The sequence below is a fragment of the Talpa occidentalis genome, unplaced genomic scaffold, assembly GCF_014898055.3.
Source record: "Talpa occidentalis isolate TD23 unplaced genomic scaffold, MPIMG_talOcc4v2.1 talOcc4.8, whole genome shotgun sequence".
Lineage (NCBI taxonomy): Eukaryota > Metazoa > Chordata > Mammalia > Eulipotyphla > Talpidae > Talpa > Talpa occidentalis.
In genome coordinates this window covers 74697053-74725000 of record NW_023605194.1, presented here as the reverse complement: position 1 = coordinate 74725000, position 27948 = coordinate 74697053, and the positions used below count along the sequence as shown (strand labels likewise).

General features: G+C 52.5%; 1 protein-coding gene across 9 annotated transcripts in view; it reads right to left on the bottom strand.

Moving 5' to 3' along the window:
- PLEKHA6 (pleckstrin homology domain containing A6) overlaps nucleotides 1-27948 on the bottom strand; it is a 116263-nt gene that overhangs the window by 27200 nt on the left and 61115 nt on the right. For 4 of the 9 annotated variants that reach the window (XM_054690450.1, XM_037497817.2, XM_037497819.2 and 1 more), the window contains exons 1-6: nucleotides 12362-12493; nucleotides 9950-10030; nucleotides 9185-9299; nucleotides 5468-5572; nucleotides 4699-4771; nucleotides 2071-2171 (exon numbers count right to left, since the gene is read on the bottom strand). In XM_054690450.1, the coding sequence (XP_054546425.1) occupies nucleotides 2071-2171; nucleotides 4699-4771; nucleotides 5468-5572; nucleotides 9185-9299; nucleotides 9950-10030; nucleotides 12362-12423 (537 nt within the window). In that variant the 5' untranslated portion in view covers nucleotides 12424-12493. The other 5 variants (XM_054690452.1, XM_054690451.1, XM_054690448.1 and 2 more) reach the window with 3 other exon arrangements.

Genomic DNA, 27948 nt, shown 5'->3' with positions numbered 1-27948 from the left:
GCAGGGATAGCCTCTTCCCTCTGAACCAGCCTGGTCTGTCCCCGCCTGCCAGCAGGGGCTCAGCCCGTGGGCAGAAACAGGGTGCTGGTGACCCGACAGTGGTCAGGAGGCATCATGGGCTGACAGTGCACGGGGTATGCAGATGGGCCCGTCAGCCTGCGGGGTGGAGAACCCAGGGGTACTGTGGAGGAGACAGACCCCAGAGGGACACTGGGCACATCCGAGCCCCCAGGTGTAGGCAGAGAACGAATCCATGGGCTTGCTAAGCACGGGGAGAGCTCGCGTGCGTGCAGAGCTCTGCTCCCGGCACCAGGCAGGAGGAAAAGCACGGACGTGCTCTTCGTGCTCAGAGCCATGGATGAAACACGCCCCTGGGAATGGAGGGGCAGCTGAGGCGCAGAAACAACTGCTTGTGACAGAGAGGCTGGGGGCCTGGGAAGAGACAGGGCGATTGATGGGGAACCTCGAGGGGATGCAGACTGGAACAGTGAAAGGGAGCCAGAGGACTGAGGGAGGTGCCCGCATGAAGGAGCCCACTGAACCCCCTGCTGGCTCAGGACCAGGACACGCTTTCAGCCACCGCTTGGGCAGGAGCGGTTCTGGGCTCATTATCAGCCATCGCAGTTGTGCTTGGAGACCCCCGCAGGACAAGCCCCCCATCTGTCTCAGTTTCCCTCTTTTCCCTAAGTAGCTGCAATTAGACCCCTTTGTGGGCCACTGAGCACAGTCCTCAGAGTTGGATTTTAAAGAGGCAGAGCACTCCCGGGGGGGAGGGAAGGGAGGGGGCTGATGAGCACAGAGCGGAAGCCTGGGGTGCCCAGCCGGGGTTGGGGTGGGTAGTGTCAGTCATCTGCTGACGATGGCTGCTGCCAGCACAGCTCTGAGCTGGACTAAGTGAGCACAGGTCTGATGGGGGGGGTGGGGTGAGCCAGGCTGTTGGACGTGGGCGTGCGTGTGCGTCTGTGTACAGCAGGGCTGTTTGTTGTTGGTAAAACAGCCTGTTCCTATTTCCCTTGCTAGAACCTGGCTCCCTGGAGCCAGAGTTTTATTAATTGTTCATTCTGTTCACACCTCTGGCACACAGGACCCTGGGAGGCTGGAAACTAATTATGTGCCAAAGAAGTCCCTCCTTGTTCCGGGACGCAGCACCGGTGTGCGGCCAGGTGACCAGCATCTGAAGGACAGAAAGGGGCAGAGGCTCTGAGGCTCTGTGAGCTCAGCCCCTGACCTGGCGTCACCTGCAGACCCGATTATCTAACACCAGAGCTTTGGGTTCTTGGGGTCCTGGACAGCAGTTCTCAACCTGGGGGAGTGAGGGCTTTTGCACAAAGAAAATGCAAGCCTGGTAGAATTTTGTGTTTGGAAAATGAAAAGGTCTTTGCATAATAAAATACGAAAAGGGCAAAGAATTTTGATCATTTTTAATGGGTCATGAATTTTTAAATGTGGAAAAACACTGGCCTAGGATGAGCCAGCTGCAGGCACGTCTTTGCTGGGTGGGCCCCCAGGGGCTCCCAGTGAGCCCAGCCTCCTGCACGCCTGTTGCCCAGATTGCTGTTACATGGGTCTCACACCGCTCGATGTAATGCAACTGAATCCTAATGGTTTTCAAGGGTTGAAGTTTGTGTATGTTTGACTGGTGGTCTGGTTCCTTGGGCCATGTTGGGGAGAAGGTCTTTCTAGAAGGGTTCTCAGAACCCTACCAGCCCACAGCTCCTGCCTCTACTGGGAGGGATTTTCTGGGGTGAGGCCACCAGGCAGAAGATCAAAAGGTTCAGGACAGAACTACTTCTCCCCAGGAGAACCTGTGGCACCTCTGAATCCCATCCCTACTGGCCCCCTCTGGGGAGAACTACCCGTTGACCCCCCCAAGGAAAGAGAAGGGTCCTGGCACAGCCCCATCTCAGGCTTCTGGTAATGCATACTGTCCGGAGCCACCCCACTCTCTCCACCACCACCACCAGGGAGTCTAAGGGAGGTAGCTTCTGAAACTTCTCCATCCCCGTGTGCTCTGTGAGAGCCAGCCGCCCCTGCCCCCCACCCCGACCTGGGAGAGAAAGGCCAACTGACCTTAAAGGTGTGTTTCCGGCTGATGTTGTCTGAGGGCTGCACTGCGGCCACCCGGAAGCTCAGGAGCGGGATGCTGCCCAGGATGCTCTCCTCCTTCTCATCTGCCAGGGAGATAGGTACCCGTGAGAGGTGCATGAGTGCACAGGTGCGTGCACGTTCAGGGGGGAGGTGAGCGGAGACATCAGCGCTATTACCATACATATCAATAACCACTTGCGGCTTAGCTCAAGACCACAACGCACAATGCCAAGAGGCACACCCCAGCACTGGGAGTCAGGGAGTCAGCACACAGGGGTCTAGACACCAGAACGACAGAGGAAGCACGAGGGGGAAGCAGCACCCACCCGCAATAGCCTCCGCTCTGGCAGACACGCAAACCAGCACTAAACAGCTGATGTTCTCAAGGGTTCGCTCTGCCAGGGAAGGTTCCAAGTAAGATTCCAGAATGGAGTCAACCTTCCAAAATCCTATGTATAGGTGCTGTTATCACCCCTGTTTTATAGGTCAGGAGGTGGAGGTGCAGAGAAGTTAGAGCATTTCTCCAAGATTACTGAAATAATGAGGGGTGGAACAGGTCTCTGAACCTCTGAAGTCTGACTCGCAAGCTGCATTGGGGACCACTCTCCACCTGGGCAGCCAATTCCACAGTGAGGCACCTCATAGGACACCAGTGGGGAGGCTTGGTGGAATAGACAGTCCGATCTTTGGCTCTGGCTCCTCTGGGGAACTGTCCCTAAGGTTCTTCCAGGCACCCAGCAGCTTGCCCTTATACGTGACGCCCAGAAAGACACGCCCCAGGCCCTCTGGTTCCTGGATCAGGCTAATAATCAGGTTGCTACATAATTCATCCTGGATCTCCAAAGGAGCCTGGTGGATTAGGCGGTCAGGTCCCCAGCTGTCAGCAGGAGGCGGGAAAGGGTAGGGTGCAATGTGGGACCAGTGGGGAGCAAGTATAAGACCATGGCAAGATGGCCCCTACTTCCTTCCCCAGGCTGGGGACTGTGTGAAACCTCAGTGGGGTTTGGAAGCAATCTCTCAGGGGTCATAAACCCCATGGGCTCCCCTGCCTCCTCTCACTTGCCACCTGAGTAAGAGACTTGGCCCGAGGTCCAGCTTCCGGGCAGACTGTAGTGTGGTACCCAGAAGGAAGCCAAAGGGGCAGGAGGGACAGGGCTGGGACCCAGGCTGTTTTCAGGAGTTCGGAGCTGCTCTCTTCTAGAGGAGACAGCCCGCGTTTAGGGGGCATCCTGAGACCATTTATCGATGGATAGTGAGCCCCCGTGCAGTAGCTGAATTCAGTGTTTTTTGTTTTTTTTTTTAAAGATTTATTTATTTATACAAGCACTGGGTACAATCAGAAGCGAGGGAGGGTGAGAGAATTCACCAGAGCCAGTGCGGAGAGCAGAGCAGGCAGACTGACGAAGTACACTGCTGAGGGGAGCAGCGGGCAGCAGGAAAGGTCTGCACGCCATGTGGGACCCTCGCCGGCAGCCGGGGATCGAACCGGCGCTGCAGAGGCTGCGGGCAGCTTCACAGCCCAGCGCTCAACCGCTGCGACACCAGGGAGGCCCCTGAATTCAGAGTGTTTTAAGGTCCTCCCCATGCTAGTCCCAGAGTCTCTCTCCTCTCTGCAGAAATCCTGGCCCCTTCCAGCTTCTTTTACCTTTGGCCCCAGTACAGCAGCTGGGGCACATCTGCTCCCCCGTCTTGAGCCTGTACAGACAGCCTGTATATACACCCCCATCCTGACTTCTTTCCTCAGAGTTCAGGGCACAAACACACCAGCATGGTGGGGGGTGTCACTGGGTACAACCTTTGTTTGCCAAAGTTAATGATTCACTGAGTTGCTCCCAGGAGACTGGAGGAGTCAGTGCTCAGCCGTTCCCTGGGCTCCCAAGAGCAGCAGCGGCTTCTCCCCCTGAAAGGCCAGCTGCCCTCTCTCTTCTCAGGCCCGGGCCTTGCCTGGCATTGCATCAGGGTGACGGCACTATCACCAGCCCTCGCTAGCTCCTTCCACGCTTCCCTTGATAAAAGGTAATGGGACTATTTTAAAAATAACTCCCTAGAAGAACAGTACCCAAGGGCCAGATCTTTGCCCTCCCCAACCTTTTTTTTTTTTTTGTTTTTTAAGCAGGTAGAAGCCAGGCCAGGGATGCTCATCTATTCAATATTGATTGAGCACCTACTATGTGCCAATGACTGATCAGGTGCTGTGGATATAACAGTAAACAAAACTGACAAAAAACTCCTGCAACGAACAAGCTGCAATTAGTAGGTGATCTGTTAGCAGTGACAGGGACCTTCCTCTCTGTCCAACTTTTCCTCCCACCCCCACCCCTGCCAACCCCCCAGACTGCACGATCTGTCACAAGACTGTCATGTTCACCCACCGTATCACCCATCAGGGCCTGGAACTGTCTGGAAATATCGCTGAATACGAAGGGAATGAGCAATGAGTGAATGTGTGAGCCTGTGAGCTTTGTCCTTCTCTGTCACGCCCCACTGGAGCCAGGACTATGGTGGGGACATCTGTCCCCTCCCCCCCACAATCGATGCCCATCCAGCCAGAGCCCAGGGAACTGGCAGAACTAGACGTGGTAGGGGCCGAGGCTGCCAGGCACAGCTCACCTTTGTAATAGAAGAGGCAGCGATCCACAAGGACAAACCAGCGCTTGTTCCACTGCTTGACCCCAGAGCTAGCCTGAGAGGAGGGAGGGAGAGAAGAGGGCGTGAGCTGGGGGCAGGAGGAGGCTGGCAGAGCGGAGAGTTCTGGGCTGGCTATGCGGACTTGGGACATAGCTGCTCTGGAGGTGGTTCTGTGCTAAGGAGCCCAGACCTCAGGTGTGGCTTTCCCTTCCTGCACCCCTCCCCACCCTGGGTGTAGATAAAAGGGGCAAGAGATGAGCCAGAATGAGCGAGCAGAGGCCAGGCAGGGATGGGGCAAGTTCAGTCTGGGGAGAATTGCTGAGAAGTCCAGACTTCAAGGAGACACCCCTACCTGCATAGCAAGAGGGACCCTGCTAAGAATGAGCCAGTGGGTTGTCCTGTGGGGCTGGTGACCATGGTGCTTACCCTTCAGGGGACCTCACTGGCTTCCCAACTTTGACACTAATATTTCTATGTGACTTTTGGGAAGGTACCAAACTTCTCTGAGCCTTTATAAAATAGGAGATTCATTCAGAGACAAGCTACAATAGGACATGGGCAGGGGGATGCCCAGGGGTGTGGGAGGGATGCCAAGGTATGGGGGTGCCAAGGTTTGGGGGTTCTAAGGTATGGGAGGTGCCAAGATATGGAGGAGCCAAGGTATGCATGGACTATGATATCCACAGCGGTGCCCCAGAGTTATGAGGAGAAAGTGTAGGTTACAGCAAGCAGAAGGGCCATGGGGACTCACCTGCTTGAAAAGCCAACCCGCCTTGGTGACAGGCGCATTGGGGTTCCTCTTCATGGAGTGTGAGCGTTTGCCAAAGGCGATGGCCTTCCGGGATGTTCGGGTTGCCTAGGAGGGTGGGCACAGTGAGAGAAGCTGCCTGACCCTTCCTGCCCTACCCGTGAGGAGAGCTCCCCTCATAGAGCTGTCTCTCTCCAAACTTACCCCGGGGGACCCCCACACTGAGGTCCAGGAGAGAATCTTGGATCTGTTATTAACTCCAGGGCACAGCCCTTCAATTCTGAACCTTTTTTTCTTATCTCTTCCCTCTTTCTCCTCTGGGACAGGCTTCCCTCCTCCTGTGTACTCCTAGCGCTCTTCCACATCTGCGCTGAGTTGCAATGCCACTGAATTAAGAACACTCGACCCTAGTCATTCTTTTTTTAAAAAAATTATTTATTTATGCATAAAAGAACTGGGGTACATACAGGCCAGAGATGTGGGGGGTGAGAGGATTCACCAGACACAGAGTGGGGAGCAGAACAGGCAGATGTACTGAAATACACTGCTGAGGGGAGCAGCGGGCAAGACAGGAGAGGTCTGCTGCACCATGTGGGTCAGCTCCCTGGCGGGGATCAAACTCATGCTGCAGTGGCAGCAGATAGCTTTATAGTGCTGAGGCTTAATCCCTTGTATCACCAGGAAGGCCCCAGTCCTAGTCATTCTAAAGAATTGGGCAATATTAATCCTCTGTCCCCCTGAAACTCTTCTTTTGGTTTCTCTGGCTCTCTCTACCTGTGGCCACTGATTTTCAGTCTCCACCTCAGCTCTGAGTGGTGGACCTTAAACAAACTTTGGTTCCTCTGTTCTTGCTTTTACGTTGTGCCTGTGCGAACTCACATGCACTGTTGCCTCAACTACAAGTCCCTGAAAATTCCCTAACATGTCTCCAAGACCTCTCCTCACTCTGGTCCGCTTTGTATAACCAGGATTAAATAAATGCAAAACCAAGTTCATCTTCTTTCTAGTCAAGCCCGTTCTGTGTCTGTAGTCTCAATGAGAGGAACTCAATCCACCCAGTAGCCAAACCAGAACCCCGAGTCGCCTCATACTGCCCCCCACCTATACCACCGAGATGCAGTGTCATGAGTCAGTGCAGCAGTTCTCACGTCTGTGCTTCCTCTCAGATTCCTGTTGGTCATCCCGTACTGCTCTCACCCTGACAATTTTTCTAAAAGCCAGTATCATCACTCTCTTGCTTAAAATTTTTCATGACTGCTCATCACTTAGAAGAGAACTCAGCTTCTTCAGACAGCACTCAAGGATGGGTCTGTGAGATCCAGGGGGCCACAGCCCACCTTCTGCCTCTGGTCATGCTAAGGTCCTAGAGGTTCTCCTTATCCCATGCCTTTGCTCACCTTGCTCTCCACAGGGGTGAGAGTGTCCACTGCCCAATCCCAATTCACCCTTTAGAGTCTGCTGCTATCCCCCACCCTACTCCACAGAGCCCCCCGTCCCCCCTCTCTGCCTTGTCACCCATATGGCACTGCTGCTCTTCACTCTCCTCCACCAACTCGAGCTCTTTGTAGGGAGGAAGCTTTGTTCTGTTCACCTCTTCACCACCAGAGTCTCAAAAGGGGTTCAGCACTTAGTAAATACTCAAAGAAGGGAGCAAAGAAGAATGGATTTTATTATAAAGTGCGCCCAAAACTGGGAAATGAAATTACTTTCTGAACTTCCCTATTAAAAGCCCACAGATAGGGGCCTCCCTGGTGGCGCAAGGGGTTAAGCATCAGCACTATGAAGCTACCTGCAGCCACTGCAGCACAAGTTCGATCCCCAGCCAGGGAGCTGACCCACATGGCGCAGCAGACCTCGCCTGTCTCCCCGCTGCTCCCCTTAGCAGTGTATTTCAGTGAATGTGCCTGTTCTGATCCCCACTCTCTCTGGTGAATCCTCTCACCCCCCATGCCTCTGGTCTGCCCCCCAGCTCTTATATGCATTAATAAATAAATCTTAAAAAAAAAATAAAAGCCCACAGATAGTGGCTGAGATTAGCCATGTGGAGAAGTTACCCACCACCCCAAAACATGCAGGTCCCGGGACCCTTCTCTTTTTCCTCTCAGCTTGTCATCTTTCATAATTTCGCCCCCTCTCTCCATAGCCTGGAAGTCACTTGCCCTGGTCCCCCACTTTGGCCATTCTCCTGCTGACCCTTCCATATCTTATCCACCCCTCCTTCCCACCACAGCTCCCAAACATTCCTCGGCCTGAGGTCAAGCCGGCTACCTGCTGGGCCTGCTCTGCTGCAGGAAACGGCACGCAGCTGGGCCTGAGCCCCACAGATCCAGCCTTTGACCTCATTGGACAATATTTCCTAAGTCTTTTGCTGACCACTATTTCTGTTTTCCAAACCTTGGGCATAATCTTAAGCCCCCCAGATCCTTTCTACCCAACCTCCCACTCTCCTGCCAAACTTGAGGACGTGAGGCAGGAATATCTCTGACTTCTGCGCCCTCAGCCTCAAGTCCCTGCAGCTGCTGCCTCAGGAAGAGGGTCCTTCCAGGCTAATAGCGCCCCTGCCCGGCTCCTTTGGATGCCACAGAAGCGTGACTAATTGGCTGTGGCTTTTCCCTGGCTCCAACCCACAGTCATTGCCCTCCGGCCTCCAACATCTTGATTCTAAACAAAGCCAAGGAGCAAGACCTCCCTCCACCTCGCTGTTCTCCAGCTTCCGGCCTCTGCCCCCAACCCACTTCACAGTCAAGTTTCTTTACATTTAAAAAAAAAATATTTTGAACATTTCCAAAAAGTACAGAATAAATAGCCACAATGTGTTGCTTTTTCTCTAATAAAATATGACAAGCAGAGCCAAGGCTCTACCCAATCTCATTACCTTTTCTTCCTCCCTGGAGGCAAACACTGACCCAAAATTAGTCTGCCTGTCCGCGTCAGTGTGCTTGAACTTCAGCTTTATCTAAAAATATGTAGTATCGCCTTCCATGCTTATAAAACACACTTTACATAAGTGATACATTTTTCATATTCTGCAACTTATTTTTTACTCAATTCTGTTTTCAAGATTTAGCTTGTTAATACAGATAGCTCTGGCCTGTCTTGCTTTTTGGAAAGAACTCCATTGCAAGAGTTCTAGACCACTTAGTGTCTACAAGAGTGGCTTCGATTTTTCAGTGTTGCCACATGTCCCCTCTCCTCTCCTCTGAAGGCCTTTGCCCTCAGCAACCCCTGGAGCTGCCCTTGTCAGCACCTCCCATCACCACAGTGCAGCTAAAACCCACTTCGAGACCCTCTTCTGAGAGCTCAGTTAAGCCTTTCATGAGATATTCTTCTTTTGCTGTGTCCATAAATCACTCCCTCTCAATGAGGGTGGGGTAATTTTATCCTCCAAGGGACACATAGCAAAAGCTAGGGACATTTTGGGGGCTGGGTGCTGTTGACACCAAATGGATGGAGGTCAGGGAATTGACCAGCGCCCTGCAGTGACCAGGAAGACCCACACCACAAAGAATCATCCAGCCCCAGATGTGGACAGTGACTAGGCTGCGAACCCACAGTCCAGATGTAGGCCTTCTACAAAGCTCTGGTCTGAGTCTTCCTCCCTGCCTCCTCTCTCCCCCCGGGCTACTCTGCCTGCATGTTGGAGCCTGAAGAGACAGATGGGGAGGCTGATCCATTTCTGAGCACCCCTGTCCCCCAACTCGCCTTGGGGCCTGGACCTACCCGGACATTGGGCCGCTCCGGAGGGACCTCGGACACCATGCTGTGGTTGGCTAGGTCGCTGTTGGCAGTCGCCACCCGCTTCCCACCTGCTTTATTGGACATGTCCAAGGCCGATCTGATTTCAAGTTGACCAAGACAGAAGAAAGAGACTAGTCAGAACCAAGAAGCAAAGGAAACCGCTAGTCCCTTCTCCCCACCCTGCCCCTCCCCCGCTGTTCCCTTAAGTGCCATCAAGAGGTCATCGCCTGTGCTCCCTCCTCTCCATTGAGATTCTATGCCAGTAATCCTGGACATTCTCTTTCTTTCCTGTAGAGTTTTTGAAAACCCACACCCAAGGATTTCAGAACACTTTTCCGTTCCAATTTAAAGACACAATGGCCCAGTGGACTATGGGGGGGGGTGTCACTTAATGGCCTTTTTTTCTTTCATTCAGCAAGATCCACAGTGAGAGAAATTAGCACTTGGCTCTCGTGGTTCTACCAGACTCCCCACTCCCCCCTTAAAGGCCCCTGGGGGTTGCCAGCGGCAGACCTGTCCCTCTCCTTCAGCTGACCTGTGGGCGGCGCCCACCTGAGGGCAGCAAGATGCTGGGGTAAGAGGATAAGGAGTCACGCCAGGGGGTCTCAGAAGCTTCTAGCCCTCAGCGCTTCTGCTTCCAGTCCTCTCTCTTCTGCTCCCCACGCCTCCCTCCCCCTCCCATGTGCAGAGCTTCCCAGGGATGGCACTGCCGGAGGGTGGGGAGGTAGTAAGTAGAGGCTCACGTACGTTTTCAAGTCAAATTTTTTGTTTTCCTCTGGGACCTGTCCTGTCACTGGGTGGAGAAACGTGGTCCGTCTTTCATTGTGGCTGCAGAGGCAAGAGAGGGAGATGTTGTAGCAAAGACAAGGACAGTAGAGACATAGCCAAAGGGTGGACAGACCCTGGGTGGGCACAGGGATGGGTGGGCACAAGGCGGTGTCCCTCTGCCCGTCGTTGGGATCCTCAAGGGGCAGGGAGGCGGACCCTGGTCAGTGTCCACTGCTCACTGGCTCTGAGACGGGAAATAAGGCCCACTTAAGCCTTTCAGGGCCATTCTGGGCATGTCTGAGGGTGAAGTGGGGTGGGGGGCTCCAACAGTCAGGATTTCACGAGCAGCAGGTTCCCCCAGGGACAGCTCTGGCTAGTGCTGCAGGTGAAACTGCTCACTCGCCACTTGTGCGAAGACCAATCTCATGACCTTGGACTCCTTCCTCTCCTGCCCTATGCTCCATCTCTCCCTTTAAAGGAAACAGGAAACCCAGAAATTCCAATCTGGAGCTTGGGCTGGGCGCCACTCCCACTCTAACCCAGATGTCTGGTCTAAGGGCTGAGACGGGGTGCTGACCTGGAGGGCAATGCTGCCATAACAACGGGTTCCATCTCTGGGATGCTGGGGCCTGGGGTGCCACTAGGACCATCTGCCCAGAAGTAGAGGGAAGCCCAGCCAGAGGATAGGGCTACCAAGGCAGATGCAGAGAACTGGGGAGTCCTTTGGGGAATTTCTGCTGTGGCTCCTCTGGCAGACTGAATGTCCAGGCCAGCCCCCGCTGGGTCTCAGGAAGGCAGGAAGCAAGGGCAGACAGAGTGGGGAGAGGGGCTGGCCCACAGAGGCAATCATTTGGGATTGAATCTGCAATCAGGGGCCGCCTGGCAAGAACATTGTTGTAGAGAGACTCAGGTATCCAGGCAGTGGGGGGCAGGAGGAGGAGGTATTTTAGGGTCCTCTTCACTTGTCCCTCTTGAGATACTGCAAGGATGTGCCAGGCTGTGGATCCTGCCCCCAACCCATAAGCCTCCCACAGCCAAGGGCCAGCATTCTGCTGGCAAGTGGCAGGTGGGTGCAGAGATCTTCAGAGGAAAGGAACTGGCCCTTGAGCTGCCTGGAAGCAGAGACCCCTCTCCAGTCGAGAGCTGAGGACTTGAACTGTCTGCTAACGATAACATCAAAGTGCATCTTCAGCTTTCAAACCGGTTGTATTCAGATGGGATCCGAAGACAAGTCATAGGTGAGAAGCCCAGCAGGCGGCGGCTACTGTCTGTGTGAAAAGCTGGGTTCCACAATCTGACTTGCCTATGGGACCTTGAATCAGGCCTGAGTTCTAACTAGAACAGCCAAACCTGCTCCCAGATCTGAAACTCCGTTCCTCTTCCCTCCTCTCAACAAGAAAGCTCTCCTCAACTTAACTGCAGGGCACCTCTGTGAGAGAGGACCCTGCTTACAGTCATCCTTATTCCTGGCTGTGCCCCCATCTAGTGGTCTGGGAGGCAGGGGTGTTGATCACAACTGAGGTCCTTGAGGTGCCAAGGTCTCTGCTTCTCAGGGGAGCAGAGCACCTGCTATCCTGTCTTCCCCATAGCTCTCCGTGTCCTTGTGCTAACTGCTGAAACTCCCTGAGAGCAGTGGTACAGACAGACGGACAGACAGACAGACAGGTGTGCCTGAGTGTGCGTGCGCGCGCACTCACACGCGCGAACGGCCTGCTATCAGCTGGCAGTCTTTCAGGGTATGCCGGATTCCTCCCTGTCCCAGACTCTCCCTACCCAGCAACCTCTACAAATGACGTCCTCTCTCCATCCCGGCGCTACCAATTTCAAAATAGCTTCCCCTTTGCAAGCACTGCAATGCAGCAGCCATTGACCTAACTACTCTCCCTGCTCCAGGTGGTGTCTGGGGCCCTGGATCCCATGAGATGCCAACTCAGCCTGCTCTTGCTTAACTTGGCTCCCAGTTCATCGAAGAAATCCCTACCTGACCCGCCGATCAGCCCGAAACTTCAGCATCTTTTTGGCAGCTCAGTCCCCCGTTCAGCAGCCTCAGAAGACCGGCTGGCCACCCTGCTCCTATCATCCCTCTGGGAGGTAAGTCCTCGCGGGTCTGGCTCAGAGCTTGGCCCTGAGCAGCAGAGCAGGCTGCTGCTTCCCCTCCTCCCAGCTAGGCACCAGATGAGGGGGAGGGGCTCCCCCCAGTTAGCAAGGGGTGTCTGGGTGCCCTGGGGGGCCGAGGCTTCCTATCATTGAGCCAGTGCTGCCTGCCAGAGTGCTGGAGGCAGAGCAAGCCGCAGGAGATGCTAGCCTCCGGTTCAGGTCCCCACGGAGAAAACACTGAGATGGAGAGACAGGCACACGCAGAGCAGGTGTACGACTTCCAGGTCGTCTGACCTCACTGAGCTAAGGACACAGAGGCGCGGGGCGGGCGGAGGAGTTCGGAGCTGCGTTCCCATCTGCGCGGCAGACTCATCCAGTCTGCAGGAAGGCGTCCTCCTGCCTCCCTGCCCGGGCACCGCCTGTGTGGAAATCACTTGCCGCGTCTGAGACCCTTGCAATCCTCAGGGCACAGGATCAAATGAAGCTCCAGATTCACGCGCTGCTGCTGCCGCCACTGTCAGTATGCCGAGACTGATTAAGTCTCCCCTCCGCTCCCAGCCTGGCGGCCCGCCGTGCAAACAGAAGCATAATAAATGGATCGTCTCGGCAACGTCTCCCAACACGCTCCTGCTGGGCACCGCCCCAGGTGCTCGCCTCCACCTGGCCTGGCCCAGAGGGGGACGAGCAAATAGGGCACAAAGGTGTGGGTGCTGTGGATCCAGAGCTGGTGGCAAGGACCCGGCTTCTTTCGCTTGAAGGGAAGCTTCCTCCAAAGTTTGTGAAGACGAGGGCAGCAAATGGGGCTCAGAGGGGGTCACCGTGTGTTTATTTCTGAAAATCTTCCCAGATGTGATATGATAAATTCCAGCTGGTGACTGTCAGATGTGCTCAGGGCAAGGAGATTTGCATGGTCGTTAATTTCCTGAACTCTCCAGAGGCCGAAGATGGTCAGATCTCCCCTTTTCCCGGTGTCCTCCGTCAGGGTCCGTGGACTGCAAGGGCCTTCTGAAAGTCAGCTCTGCCATCCCCTACTCCCAGGCAAGTGCCTTGCGCCGGTCCTACGGAGTGCATTGGGTGTCTAGGAAGGCTCATCGGAGAGGCTCCGGGCTCTCTTAATATCAAATGTCAGTTCCTCTGACTTTCAATAATACTCCATTTTAGTCTTCGGATGACACATTCCCTTCTGACCAGTATAGTTCTTTTTACCAGCAATGGGCATTCTGTTGACATCACAGGCTGCTGTTATGGCAATTCTGTGATGTCACAACGGACACTGAAAGGGAGGTGCTAATCTAATATTTTGAATTGAAGACAGAACTATTCAGGGAGCGATGCAGTCAATGAGTGGAAAAACAAACGACCATTATTGAACCCGTGATGAGACAAGCTGGTCAGAGAGAACAGGGGACAACAGCTGCTGACACATAAGCAATGAGCCCTATAATCAAATATCAGCATCCTCAGCCCTTTAGTGGTACTTCTGCAGAGGCCTGATCCTGATGCCAAGAGCTAAGACTCCAGGTAGCACCCTCCCCCGACCCCTAGGCCAGCGACTTGGGCCCCGCCACGGTTCCAAAGAGCTGGATCCTGTCTCCTGATGTCTGCTTGAGGTCCCTGCCTGCGCACAGTAGGTGCTCAATAAATATTTGTTGGATGGGTGAACAAGAAGTCTCCATGCTGACTGCATTTTTAATCACCTACAGTTGGAATTTGACATTCTATTACCAAGGGCTTCCCTATCTTTGCTGGCTCTTAAAATTAATTACTTCCTCTCCATCAGAGAAGCTCTATTTCTGCCCCCTCATCCCCTCACTCAGCTTCTCTCTCTGGCTCCCCTTTGGATAGATTGCTTGGCTTTGCTCCATCTTCATTAGGAGGGGAAGAAAATTAAGCTCATCTGCACCAGAGGAGAGGGTGGAGGTGCACTGGGAAATGAGTTTTCTTCCTCTAAAGGCAAAAATATCCCCTTTCTCGTCAAGCTGAGCTCAGGGGCCTCCCACAGCCTTTGCTGAGGTTGCAAGTTAAATTACTTCTCCTGTGCCCAGTGCGGACAGCACAGGAGCAGGCTGCAGGGCTTCCCTTGCTTGTCAAGAGCTCTGAAATTACAGAGTTGGCATGCAGGCTGTCTTGCCGGGCGCTTTCCTTCGCCACACACTGCACAGAAGGACAGGTTTGCTTTAAGTTAGACATTGGGGAGAACTAACCAGGTACAGATCATTGCAAAAGGGAAACAAGGATAGGTAAGCAGGCCACCTCTCAAGAATGAATGCATCTCGAAATGGGCCTCGGATTCCACCCAAAGAAAGGGAATCTTGAGCAGCTCAGGAGATGAAAGCAGAAGCATCCCTAACTCCCAGGTTGCCCGTCTGGTGGTCACCTTATCCGCTGTACCTACAAAGGTGGCCCCGGTGGCAGAGCCAGCAGCACATAGACACGTGGCAGGACCCGGCTTGCAGTCCACGGTCCAACACCAACTAGCAGCTGACTTCGATGGTCCCTGGTTTCCCCATGCGCCATCTCCCTTCTCATTTCAGGAAAGAGTAAATGTAAACTTTCAACATGTGAAATGTTTTATGCCTAAGAGAAGATGGGTATGACCATTTTGCTTAAAAACAAATCAAGAAATAAATATACCAGCTTCCAGAGAGAGAAGGTGGAAAACTGCCTTGGACTTGAGAAGGCTGCAGGGCGTGGCCAGGAGCTCTCACTGGCCCAGACCCTGAGTTCGAAGCACAGCCTCGCCCCTGAGAGAGCTCAGCCCTGCTCCCCAGAAACTGCCTCTGGCTCTACAGTGGAAAGAAGTAACATCAAGCAGGTCTTCACCGCCCTTTGCAGCCAGCTTGTTTGCGTAGGTGCACATGCACACACGCACACCCAAGCTGGACTCCCCTCGTGATAGATATTGAACAACCAGAGAAATACATTCAACTCCTTCCAGTACCGCCCCCTCCCCCCCACTTCAGTTATCTGCCACACACCAAGCTGCTTCATTTCCATAGCCCCTGAGAATTTGCTGACAGAGTATAGCCCAGGCCAGGCTCCCCCACCCCAGTCCACATCACAGCTCATTAATGGAGAGGGCTGGAGGGGAGTTGCGAGGAGGGCAGCCTGAGGCCCACCCCACCACCTCTTCCCCCAGCTAGCAAATTCCAACCTACACGGTCCACACTGGGGGGTTGGGGGGATGTCTGCTGCTGTGGAGCTGGGGAAGGTGGGGAGAGGTTTGTCTCTGGCTCTCCGCCTCCCCCTCCAGCTGTCATCATATTTTCAAGGAGCTTTATCTGCTCCAGTATTCTGTCCCAATTAAAAACCAACTCAGTTTACATTCCCACAGTCCAGTGTGTCTGATTCCTGCAGCTCCCCCAGTCTTTCCTAGGAAAAAATACTTTCTTGGCCAACTTCTCGCCAAAGACCTTCTGCTCTCCTGCCACACAGAAGAGGATGATGGAGGGGGGGCCGGGGTGTCAGGCCCTGGTGTCCCCTCTAGGTATTACAAGCGGGCCCCTCTAAATGACACTGTTTCTTTCCCATGCACCACTATGGATCAAAACACCAGTTCTGCATGCTCCGAGGACCCAGCTGCCAGCCCGGAACTTGCTCTCTCTCCTCTCTGCCTTGGCCTCACCCCTCCTCCTCCTCTGCCACAGTAATTTCCAAAATGGCAGAAATAGGTTATCCTTCCCCAGGCAAGCATGTAACATCTGAAAATGCTCGGCTGCTGGACTGAATGTCCAGGAGGTAAGTCCTGGGCTGTCCTCTTTGTTGCTTGATTCTGCCTGCCTTCACAACCCCCAGCCCCACCCCAAAAGCTGAGATGCACCTTCCTTCCCTTCCATGGCCAGTCACAGAACGGGGGTGGAGGGGGTAGAATTCACCCTGAGCTCGCCCCCTCCCTCAGATAGAAAGTGGAAGAGCTGACTCAGTAGTCAAGGGAGAGAAATAACATATCAGGGCCCAAGTATCCCCCCTTCCTTCCCTGGCCCCTCACTGTTAGCACCAGCTCCTCCTGGGCCTGGAGGCCCTTCTATTCCCATCTGGGAGAGGACAGCCTCAAAGGCAGGGGAGGCCCAGGAGGGCCCTGCACTCCTTCATCAGCTCATGGTGTTGCGTGTGTGCCATATAAATGTGTGTTGTGTATGTACTGGGCATGTGTGTGTGCGTACATGTGTGTATGTGCACGTGGGGGATGTGCAGGGGAGAATATGAGTACCGCTTGGGAACTCCATGGGGAATCTTCATGCTGCATTTCTACACTGGCTGGGACTATCTCATGTTTCAACTGATTATTTCACTTTACGCTATTCCATTTGTCTTCAGAAAAGTCAAGATAGGGACCACCCCGGTGGCGCAGCGGTTGAGCGCTGGGTTGCGAAGTTGCCCGCAGCCTCTGCAGCGCTGGTTCGATCCCCAGCCGTTGGGCGAGGGTCCCACGTGGTGCGCAGACCTCTCCTGCCACCCACTGCTCCCCTCAGCAGTGTACTTCATCAGTCTGCCTGTTCTGTTCCCCGCTCTGGCTCTGGTGAATTCTCTCACCCTCCTGCGCTTCTGACTGTACCCAGTGTTTGTATAAATAAATAATTTTTTTTTTTTAAAAAAGAAAAGTCAAGACAATTAGAGTGAATATTCAGTATAAGCATGTGTTATGAAAATACTGGAATACTTGCTTATTGGTAACTGGGCTGTTCCACCATCAGGAGTGCCCCGCCTCACAGATCAGTGCTGAGCCCACCCCAGCGCCTAGTGCTCCAGTGGCCCTCAGGACCCTCCCGGCCTGGGGACCAGTGTCCTTTCTGCTCGATGAACATCATCCCTGGAGGGGCATTCCATACTTGTCTGAACACCAAAGTCCCTTCCCAGTGTTCAGAACGGTGTATCTGGGCCCAGAAGTCCTTGTGGGCAGAAGAGGCAGCATTTCCCCTCCCCCCCCGCCCCCCCACCACCGGGAGGCAGGGCTGCACACACCTGCCCTCTGCTTTTGTTAGGCTCCCGGCTAAGGGCTAAGGGCAATGGGAAACAAGGAAGGAGGAAAGGAGCCGCCAGCTCCACTCCACATTTTCCTTCTCTCAGTCCCCACTCGACCCAGCTAAACCAGACAGAAGCTGGCAGAGGGGGTCCCCCCTCCCAACCCCGCCCACACATTGCTCCTCTGACAGTAGGCAGCGTGGAAAGCATCCCAAGGGCTAGCAGGGCTGGACAGCAATTAATTACCCCTCCCCCAGCTCTGAGGGAACCCTAAGGTTGCCCTTCAGTGGTGAGGCAGCCCAGCTGTCCCTTCCTGGCCCTGGAAGGCCTTTGGAATCAGCCCTCCTCCTCCCTAACTCAGCAGATTTGGCTCTAGTGTCCGCAGAGACCCTGCCCCCAGCCCCCTCCAGGTCCTGTGGGGCAGGAATTTGACAAAGTAAGTGTTTGAGAGTAATGCAGCCAGCTCATGGCTTCCCTTCCACACCCTCAAAAACTACACATGCCTTCTTGGGCCCCAGTGCAGCAAAATTTGAGGGTCAACTTGTTCTATGCCTTGATTTCCTCGCTTTAACGATGAAACAGCAGCAATAATGGTGCCTGTTGGTCAGACAACGCAGTTGTCCCACTCCAGACAGCAGGGGGAAAGGTGACATCGAGGAGACCGCACCCTGGGCTGCTCTGTCCCTGTTGCTGCCCAACCCAAGCCCCTTGTCTCCAAGATGGGAGCGGGAGGGCATGTCAGGACCCGGGAGATGCCAGCTACAAAGGTTGCTGCACAAACAAGGGAGAAAGCTTCACCCCTCTCATTGGGAACCCAGTGAGTGGAGGTGGGGGCCGACAGCACATGATGTGGGTGGGGACACCTGGGCAGCAGGGCAGTCATACACAGACCTCCGGGCACCTCACGGAGCTGGCTGGCTCCTGGCTGCAGCGGCAGCCCAGGGGCCTGGCAGGTGGAGGAGGGATACGGCCCGGGGTGCAGGAGGAGGACACAGCCCCACTGCCTGAGGGTGCTGACCTAGGAGTGAAGGAGCTGAGCTTCAGGTTCCTCTCATGGGATCCAAGGGCAGGTTCCAGCTGCCCCTCAGTTCCCGCCCTCCCGGCCACTGGCAGCCACTCAAAACGTTCTGGAAAGCAGAGGCTTTGACTGGGAAAGAAGGACCCACCAATCGGTGGTGGAGGAGCCTGGGCCACTGCTTCTCTGGGAAGGATCCCCCAGGGTGGCGTGGGTGGGGGTGGAAAAGGCAGGTGGGAGGAAGCAAAGGTGATTAGCCTTGCTCCTCAGCTTCCCGGGCCCCCCACAGAGGGCTCAGCTGCTCCTCTCTCTGGGACACTCAGAGATTGTGGGAAAATGTGAGCACCCCCTCTCACCAAAAGTGAGGAGTCTGGAACTTCCCATGTACTTGGAGAGCTTGCCAAGGGCTCTGGGGGAGAGGAATCTCCCCAGATTGCTGTCTGTTTTAGGGAAAACCCAAAGAGCGCCCGGAGACAGGGCCACCAGGGGAGCCAGTGCCTGGAGAGAGGCACGGCCATCTCCCCAGTGTGGTCAGAGAACAGTCACTTCCCCTGCCGGCCCAGTCACAGGGAGGTCTGGAAGGGAAAGGAGTTGGAGGACTTTGAACATGAAGAGAAGGAATGGATGGTGTGGAGGTTACACTGAGGCATGCCTCGGAGTCAGGACTCTGTGTCTGACTAGCACTTATCTCTTTACCTTCTTGGGCCTCAGTTTCCCCACCTGTTACATGGAGTGATACCAGAGTTGCTGGGAGGATTAAACAAGATGACATATTTAGAGCAAACAGGAGAATGCTTGACACATGCAGTTGCTCTAACCAGCTGATGTTTTAATCATTAACAAAATAAAGGAATAAAATAAAACTAGTAGCACCATCCCAAATCTGGGCCATCTTGTTTATTTGACATTAGTCATATGTGGCTATTTCCATTTTAATTAATAAAACTACACAACATGGAAAGGCTGGCTCCTCAGCCGTGCCAGCTACAGCTGCCCTGTTGGTGGTCACCACATTGGACAGAACAGCCATACACATCCCACCACGGTGGAACATCCTAGTGGGCTGCGCTGGGCTCGATGCTCTCTAAGTCACCTTCCAATTCTAATGTGTTTGGATTCTATGAAACACTTGATTCCAAACCAGTTTCCCCTCCACCAGCTGCTGGGTACTCAGAGTTCTGAGGGGATGTGAGATCCCTTAGAAACCTCAGCTCAACCAAAAAGCCAGGGCGATCTGCTGCCAGTTACAGAATTAAAAATCTAAAATCAGGGCCTCCCCTGGTGGCGCAGCGGTTGAGCGCTGGGTTGCGAGGCTGCCCGCAGCCTCTGCAGTGCCAGTTCAATCCCCGGCGACCGGCGAGGGTCCCACCAAAAAAAAAAAAATCATACAAAAAAAAAAATCTAAAATCAAACACTACACTCCAGAGGCCAATGAAAATTAATTTGACTAACTCATCACTTTTAAATATACACATGGACGCATGGAGACTCCCCTCCCCTTACCATTACTAAGAGGTACAGGCACTAGGGAACTGTCGCAGCACCTGGAGGATGGAGGGAGAGAAGAAAGGCAAAAACAGAGAAATGTTTGTCCTTCCTGCCTGCCTTGTCCTTGGATTGACCAGCTTCTGGTCAGGGTGAAGGGAGGAAGGGGAGCAAGGGGTCTGCGGGGTCCCGGTCCCTAGCAGGGCGTCATCCTTCCCCTGCACCTCCCCGTCCTCACCCAGCACCGCCTCCCCGGACCCTGTTGTGATCGAGGTCAACAGTCTGTTCCTGAACCAGCAGCACAGGAAGCAGGTGCCAGGGTCCACGGAGAAGCGGGGAGAACTCAGAGGAATGGAAGCACTACTGCCAGGCGGAGACCCCAGCCAGGACCAGATAAGGAAAGAGGGGAGGTGAGAGGGAAGCAGTAAGGAGCCCAGCTGCCCCCTCCCTGTCTTGCTGTAGCTTTGAGGGAACACTGCTCAGGGGATGCTCAGAGCGGGGAGCAGAGACCGGGAGAGGGATGCTGTGCAGGTCCGGGCCAGGACAGAAGCCAGTCTCGGGAAGTGACACCTGAGTAACTGGTGAGTCTGCCCACACCTGTTGGAGCACACGAACAGCTATCCTGCTGCTGCAGCTTCTGGCTGGGCCTGGAAGAGCACCAGCTACGGAACTGCAAGTCCTCGGTGCCGAATCTCCGGGCCATGTGAGGACAGAGGCCGCCGGACACTGTGGTGGCTCGCTCTTGATCCAGAACAGAGCGTGACAAGTGGCCTGCTCCTCCCGCAGTCTTGCTCCCCCTCTGTCTTGGCTCACATGCCCAGAAACTTGGCGGTATTCGCTCCTGCCCTGCTGGTCTAGTGGCTGGCACCACCCCCTTATTGTGCCTGGTTTCTGTTTGCCTGTGGGCAGCCGGGCAGAGGAAGCACCCAGCTGAAAGCCATGGTGTGGGTTAGCCTTATCTCCAAATCTGTCGCACAGGGAGCACTCTGTTCTACCAACAGACCCCTGCAGGGCCGCCGGCAGCGCCACTACGTCACCCAACATTTTCCTCCCAAGGAAAGAGGCAGGAGAACAGAAGGACCTAAGAGGGGGGGATGTCGACAGCATCTCTCCTCTGGACACAATCAGGCTCTCATTTCTTATCACATGTGCCTGCACAAGTGCACACACACACACTCGTACAATTAGCTAAGAAAAGTCAGGCTTATCACCACCTCCAACACAGCCAGAGAACTCGGCCACCTTCCCTGCCCCAGCCTGACTTGCCCGGAGAAGGCGCCTGGCCAAGGAGCACAAATGTTTTGGAGGTCGATGGAACGAGGGGCCTGGGTGGGAAGTTAAGGCAAAGGGGATAACAGAAATCTAAACCCCAACGATTGGGTCTTTCTTCCTGGACTTCAGTTTTGCTCTCAAATGACAGCTTTGTCTTCTTACTGAGTCCTAAGTTCTCACCCTCCCCCAGCAACTCTCTACACCCCACCCCAACCGGTGTGGGCCCCCTCCACCTCTCCACCCCTGCCTCTATGTCAAAAGGACCACAGGGAAACCTCCCTGACTCCCTCTCCCTTGGCTCTGCCCTCTCCACCGGCCAGGTCCAGTTTGCCAGCCAGCCCTCGAGAGCAGCGGGGCTCTGCCCAGAGCACCAGCCCCCTCTGGAGACAATGGCTCAGGGAGTGGGAGGAAGGGCAGCACCCCCCCCCCCCCCCCCCCCCCCCCGTGTACAGGGTGGCCACACACCATTGTCTCGAGTCAGGACAGACAATGGTTTGTATCCCGGTGCCCATGCCAAGTAGTTCACCCCTTGGAATCACGAAGGCTTCCTTCTAATAAACAGGAATGGCACGGAAATGTGGCCCCAAGATGAGAATTTGCACTGGCTGTAACAAAAGCCTGCTCTAGCCGGGGAGTGAGTATGTTGAGCACTCCCTGGCCTGCCCCAGAGCCGCCCAGACAAACATACACCGGACAGATCACTCACCGGCTCCTGCCCGTGGTTCCTCTGCTGTGCTGGCCCTGACTCCATTCACACTGGGGAACAGGGGAAAGGCTTCCCTTTAATACTCACGGGTCCCTGGTGGGTAGCAATCATTAACAGCCGCACATGGGGACTGGCCTTAACCCCTTCAGCACTGGGCTGCCTCGAGCCGGCTGATGGACAGCCCAGCCTCTCTTCCTGGCAGCTCCCACCTGGCGGGGTCCACCTGAGCACTGCCTCTCGCCTCCCATGTGCAGAGCGGAAGCTCTCTAGTCCCACCCAAGCCGGCCCACCTGATTGGCGCACACTGGCGACCTGCGGCGTGTGGGCTCTGGCACGATGCCCAATTGGATGAGCCCACATTATGAAATATTTGCCTAGCTGGCCAATGGAGGAACTGGGATCTGGGGGGAGGGGATGATATTTTTATTTATTCCTGGAGGAAGGAGAGCAGACAGAGGTAGTCGTAGCATCCCTGGCCCCCAGGACAGGAAGCAGTGGGAAGGTGTTTTCGGGTCCAGGTAAGCGCTCTGGCTTCGTGGCCCGGGGCACTAAACTCATTCTTCCTTGAGGCTTTCTAAGCCATTTCAGCTTCTGCCTGTTTGACTAGACTAGAGGGTTTCTTTACCTTCGTAACTCCCCGTCTCACTCAGGAGTTTGGAGAGTGGAAGTAGGAATTGTAACAGAATGAAGACGGGAAACCCCTTGACAGGTAGAGATGTGCTTCTACCTAGCTGCATAAATTACGTGCCCACAGACGGTATTCTTTATATCGTGGAATGTGAAAGGAGTCAGGGCCAGCACAGCAGAGGAACCATGGGCAGGAGCCGGTGAGTGATCTGTCCGGTGTGTGTTTGTCTGGGCGGCTCTGGGGCAGGCCAGAGAGTGCTCCACATACCCACTCCCCGGCAGAAAACTGTTTTAGTTTCATCTTTGGAGAATGAAGATAAAAGGTGGGCAGTGAGGAGTTAAGACAAATCCCCTCTTTAACCCTTTAAAAAGGGACAACTGACTGGGAAAATCTAAATCCAATAGAAAAGTATCTACGTGAGGGATACATGCAAATCTTTGCAGATATGTGCAAATGAGCAGCTCCAGGCTTTTCAGGGCATGGCTAGGACTTTTCCAGTTTGAGCATGAAATCCGGTAGTCTCTAAAGTCATCAGAGCATCTCGCCAGGGCACAGAGATAGGAGTAGGGTGGAAAGAGCTTAACTACTATATGTGCGGGAATTTACTACATAGAAAGACTTAAAGGACTGTCCAGGAGGGTTTTATACCATGACCACAAATATGACAGGATACACAGGAGAAGACAAGCCCTCTCTACACACCCACAACTAATACCCCCTTCTCCTGCTAGGTCCCAATGAGTGACCTGGCCGCTCCACCTCTTGCCAATCTGGGCCTAGTAGCTGGCACCTCCTCCTTATCGCCCTGGTTCCTGTTTGTCTATCAAAAGCCCAGCCACTGTGGCTCAGGACCCTGGCTTAACCCAGCCAGGGGGCCTTATCTTATCTTCTGGGCTGCCTTCACAGTGGCCTGATGGCTGGTTGGCGCTGGTCTCTTAAAGGGGCTTAACTGCATTCCCACCTGCTTTCATTCACCCTCAAGAATGCCCCAGGAATCTAGGGGAGGGCTGCCTGTGGAGAGTGAGACTCCCTATACTGTCCCCAATTCTTGCACCTTTTATGGACATGGCAGGCCACGACTGTACTGGTGATTGACTTAAACAGGGAAAGAATTTTATAACAAAAGCTAGTGCTTTATTATACGGCTGAGCTTATCATATGATGAAAATGCCCAACACCTCCATATTCCCAGACTTCTGTTCTGGTCAATGGAGCTTTAAAAAAGAGTATGGAGGGGCTGAGAGTATGAAGTCAATATGGAAAAATCAGTATCTCTCTATCCAAGCAGCAAACAATGAAAAATTGAATATTTCAAACCACCATTTATTATACCATAAAAAGTTTCACTAAAGATATGCAGAAACTATAAAACACTGCTGAGAGAAATTAAACAAAATCTAAATAAAAGGAGAGATACACTTTTTGCATGGACCAGAAGACTCAACATTTTTAAGATAGCTCCCCCCAAATTTTTCTATAGATTTAACATAATTCCAATAGATTCTTTGTAAAACTTGACAAGCTGATTCTGAGATTTATATGGAAATCTGAATAAAGAGAAAAATTTGAAAAAGAAGCGTGAAAGTGGAAGATTTAGACTGCCTGGTTTCAAGGCTTATTATGAAGCTACAGCGATCTAGACAGTGTGGTATCAGCATGAAGACACAGGTAGAGAGAGAGGAACAGATTGGAGTCCTTCAATGAACTGCAGGTATGGCCAACTGGCTCTCCGTGAAGTTAGTGAAGGTATTCCAATCAGGGGGTGGCAGGCTTTTCAGTACTGGTCTGGAAAAATCGAAGATCCATAGTCAAAAGTCTTATGTTACAGTCTATGTGTGCAAAACCCACAAAACAAAAATGCCTTGATTCTATCATTAAAAAATTAACTCCAAGGGGGCCTAATGCTATCACCCCTACGGCCTGAGTTCGATCCCTGGCCAGGGAAATAACCCACATATGGCACAGCAGACCTCTCCTGACTCCCCCACTGCTCCTCTCAGCAGGGTATCTCAGTCAATTCACTTGTTCTGCTCCCCACTGTCTCTGATGAATCCTCTCATCCCCCTCCCCAGTACCTCTGTCTATACCCAAGTTCTTCTCCACAAAAAAAAAAAAAAAAAAAAAAAAATTTAATTAACTCCAAATGGACCAAGTACTAAGACTTATACTGAAACTCAAACTGTAGGACTACAAGAGAAAATCCTAGTGAATTTGGGCTTGGAGGAGATTTCTTTTCTTTTCTTTTTTTTTTTTTTTTTTAAGATTTATTCATTTCTTTATACAAGCACTGGGTACAGTCAGAAGTGCGGGAGGATGAGAGAATTCACCAGAGCCAGAGCGGAGAGCAGAAAAGGCAGACTGATGAAGCACACTGCTAAGGGGAGCAGCGGGCAGCAGGAGAGGTCTGCGCGCCATGTGGGACACTCGCCCAGCAGCTGGGGAACGAACTGGCGCTGCAGAGGCTGTGGGCAGCTTCACAGCCCAGGACTCAACCGCTGCATCACCGGGGAGGCCCAAGATTTCTTAAATATGACACACAATATACAAATTCTAAAGAAAATATCCACAAAATGAACTTCATCAAAAAAAAAAAAAAAAAAAAACTTAGCAGGGCCTCCCTGGTGGCGCAAGGGGTTAAGCTTCAACCTGTGAAGCTATCTGCAGCCTCTGCAGCATGAGTTCAATCCCCAGCCAGGGAGCCTCCCACATGGAGCAGCAGACCTCTCCTGTCTCGCCCACTGCTCTCCTCAGCAGTGTATTTTCAGCCAATCTGCCTGTTCTCTTCCCCACTCTGTCTCTGGTGAATCCACTCACCTCCCAACTCTGGCCTGTACCCCAATTATTGTATGTATAAATATTTAAAGAAACAGCTCTTCTAAAGACACAGTTATGAAAATGAACAAATGAGCTGTAAATTGAGAGAAAAACTTGCAAAACATGGAGCCAACACAAGACTTTCATCTAGAACATCTAGAGTACACTCACAATTTAAACAGCAAACAACACAGGGAGAAAAGGGCAGACAATTTAAACGGCACTTCACTAAGATAGAGGATGTCAAGTGAAGTTGATGAAAAGCTGCTCAGCCGTGTCAGTCATTAGGGGAATGCAAATTGAGTCCACAATGAGAGCTCTACACAGGCCCACCAGAACAGCTGAATGAAAAGACAGTCAAACCAAGTGCTGACAAGAATGTAAGTGAACTGGAACTCATACAGTGCTGGTGGGAACATAAATGGTACATCTGGTTTGATCAAGTTTGGCATTTTCTAAAAAATGTTAAACCTACAGTTACCATACAATCCACTGATTTCTAGGTATTTACCCAAAAGGGATAAAAGCACATGTTCACTCAAAGACTTGTATACAAGTGTCCGCGAAGCTTCTTTTAATAGGTGCAAACAACTCAAATATCCACAAACAGGTGATGCAATATTTGTGTTATGTCCATACCACAAAATACAACTCAGCATATTATAATAATAGGAAAAGAAATGAATTGTTGATATATACAACAGCATGGATGGATCTCAAAATAATTATGCTGAGTGAAAGAAGTCAGACCTCCCCCAAATAATGGTGGGTGCTTTATGATTCCATTACAAAAGATTCTAAAAATTGCAAACTAATCTACTGCAATAGAAAGCAGATCAGGGACTCCCTGGTGGTACAAGTGGTTAAGTCTCAGCACTATCTAGCTACCCGCAGCTACTGCAGCACAAGTTCAATCCCCGGCCAGGGAGCTGACCCACATGGTGCAGCAGACCTCTCCTGTCTCGCCCACTGCTCGCCTCAGCAATGTATTTCAGTCAATCTGCCTGTTCTGCTCCCCACTCTGTCTCTGGTGAATCCTCTCATGCCCCTTGCACCTCTTGCTTACACCCCAGCTCTTATATACATACATAAATAAAATATATCTTTAAAAAAAAAGAAAGCAGATCAGAGGTTGTTGGGGACAGAGGGAATGGAGGGGTTTCAAAAGGCAGGGAGTGATGGATATATATACATTATCTGCATTGTGGTTATAGTATCACAAAACACATCAAATTTTACCCTTTAAATATATGTAGTTTATCATAAATCAATTATATCTCAATAAAGTTATAAAAAAGAAAAGAAAAGCACTCAGTTGAGACATTAAAAAATAAACAATAAATGGATGGAGCTCCTGAGCTCCATCCATTATATTTTACTTTGTAAAATATACAGACTGTCCCACTTCTCGGACAGTGACAGAACAGAAGGGGCTCCCAGGATGGAGGAAATCGGGGCAGATCTAGGGTCAGAACAGGATCAGCAGAGGAGCCGATGCCACGTGAAGACAGAGTAAAAATTTTTACTCTGTGTATTTTTATACAGAGTAAAAATACATTTTACAAAGTAAAACATAATTGGGCTGGGGGAGCCTGGGGGTGTGTTTAGGCAGGGATTCTAGCTCCTTGTGCCCTGCTTTATCTGACACATGCTGGATAAGGACAAGGATGGACATGAGCTCTGGCCACCCTTCACCCCTCACCTGTGCTTGGAGCAATGTGGCAAACCTGAATTTGGCCTTCATAAAAATAAAGGAGTACTTTTTTTTTAAGATTTATTCATTTATATACAAGAACCGGGGTACAGGCCAGATGCGCGGGAGGGTGATAGGATTCACCAGAGATAGAGCGGGGAACAGAACAGGCAGACTGACGAAATACACTGCTGAGGGGAGCAGCGGGCGAGACAGGAGAGGTCTGCCGCACCATGTGGGACCCTCGCCAGCCGGCCGGGATCGAACCGGCGCTGCAGAGGCTGCGGACAGCTTCAAAGTGCGGAACTCAACCACCTGCGCCACCAGGGGAAGCCCAAAGGAGTACTTGTTTTATGACACAGGGAAAATATCAAGCAAAACCCCTGATGATCCCCAAAGCACTCGCATCATTATCTCACTTGATGCTTCTGTGCTCCTAGGAGGTAGGCGGGAAAGTATGACCACTTTCATTTTAGCAAAACCCAGAAGCTCAAAGCTTAAAGGATCTTGATGAAGATAACCCACCTCTGAGATGGAAGGTTAGTCACCTGGTCAAGAGCTTTCCTGCTACCATCCGACATGGCTGACACGCTGCCCATGTCCCTGGGCCCTGGCTCCATGCCAGAGCCACATGGAATGGGGGCCAGCACTGAGAAGCTCACCCAGGGCCGGACCAATGCTCTTGGACAGTCAGTGACAGAACAGAAGGGGCTCCCAGGATGGAGGAAATCAGGGGCAGGTCTAGGGTCAGAACAGGATCAGCAGAGGAGCCGATGCCACGTGAAGACAGAGAAGACTGGTAGAGATGAGGGGGCCCAAGGGTCTAATTAGATTACACATTTAATGAGAAAAAGAGGGGGGAAAACAACCAACAGAACTCTCCAGGCAGGAAGTCTGGAGGGTGTGGAAGCAGCTGGAAGCTGTTAGAGGGCTCCAGGCCCTGCACCTCTCCTCTCCCTCCTCCACTCTGGCTGGGATCCCCACTTCTCTCTCCCTTGTTCTGAAGACAGGAGGGTCCTCAGAAGAAGAGAATCCATCCTGCAGGGTATGGAGGCACAAATGCAGTCCAAAAACTCAGTAATCCAGGTTCACAATAGTTTAATGCAACATCTTAGAAAATAAAAATCAATGCAAAAACAAAAAAAATCTATGATGAATAAAATGTCATGTTAAGCAAAGCCCAGGCCAGTCTGACTCAATTTCCCTTTCACCTGAGCCTTAGACAAGGCTTCGAGCGGCACTTGGGTTCTGTCTTTGTTTAAAATTTTAAAAAATTGAAATATTTTGTTTTTCATTAAATCTTTGC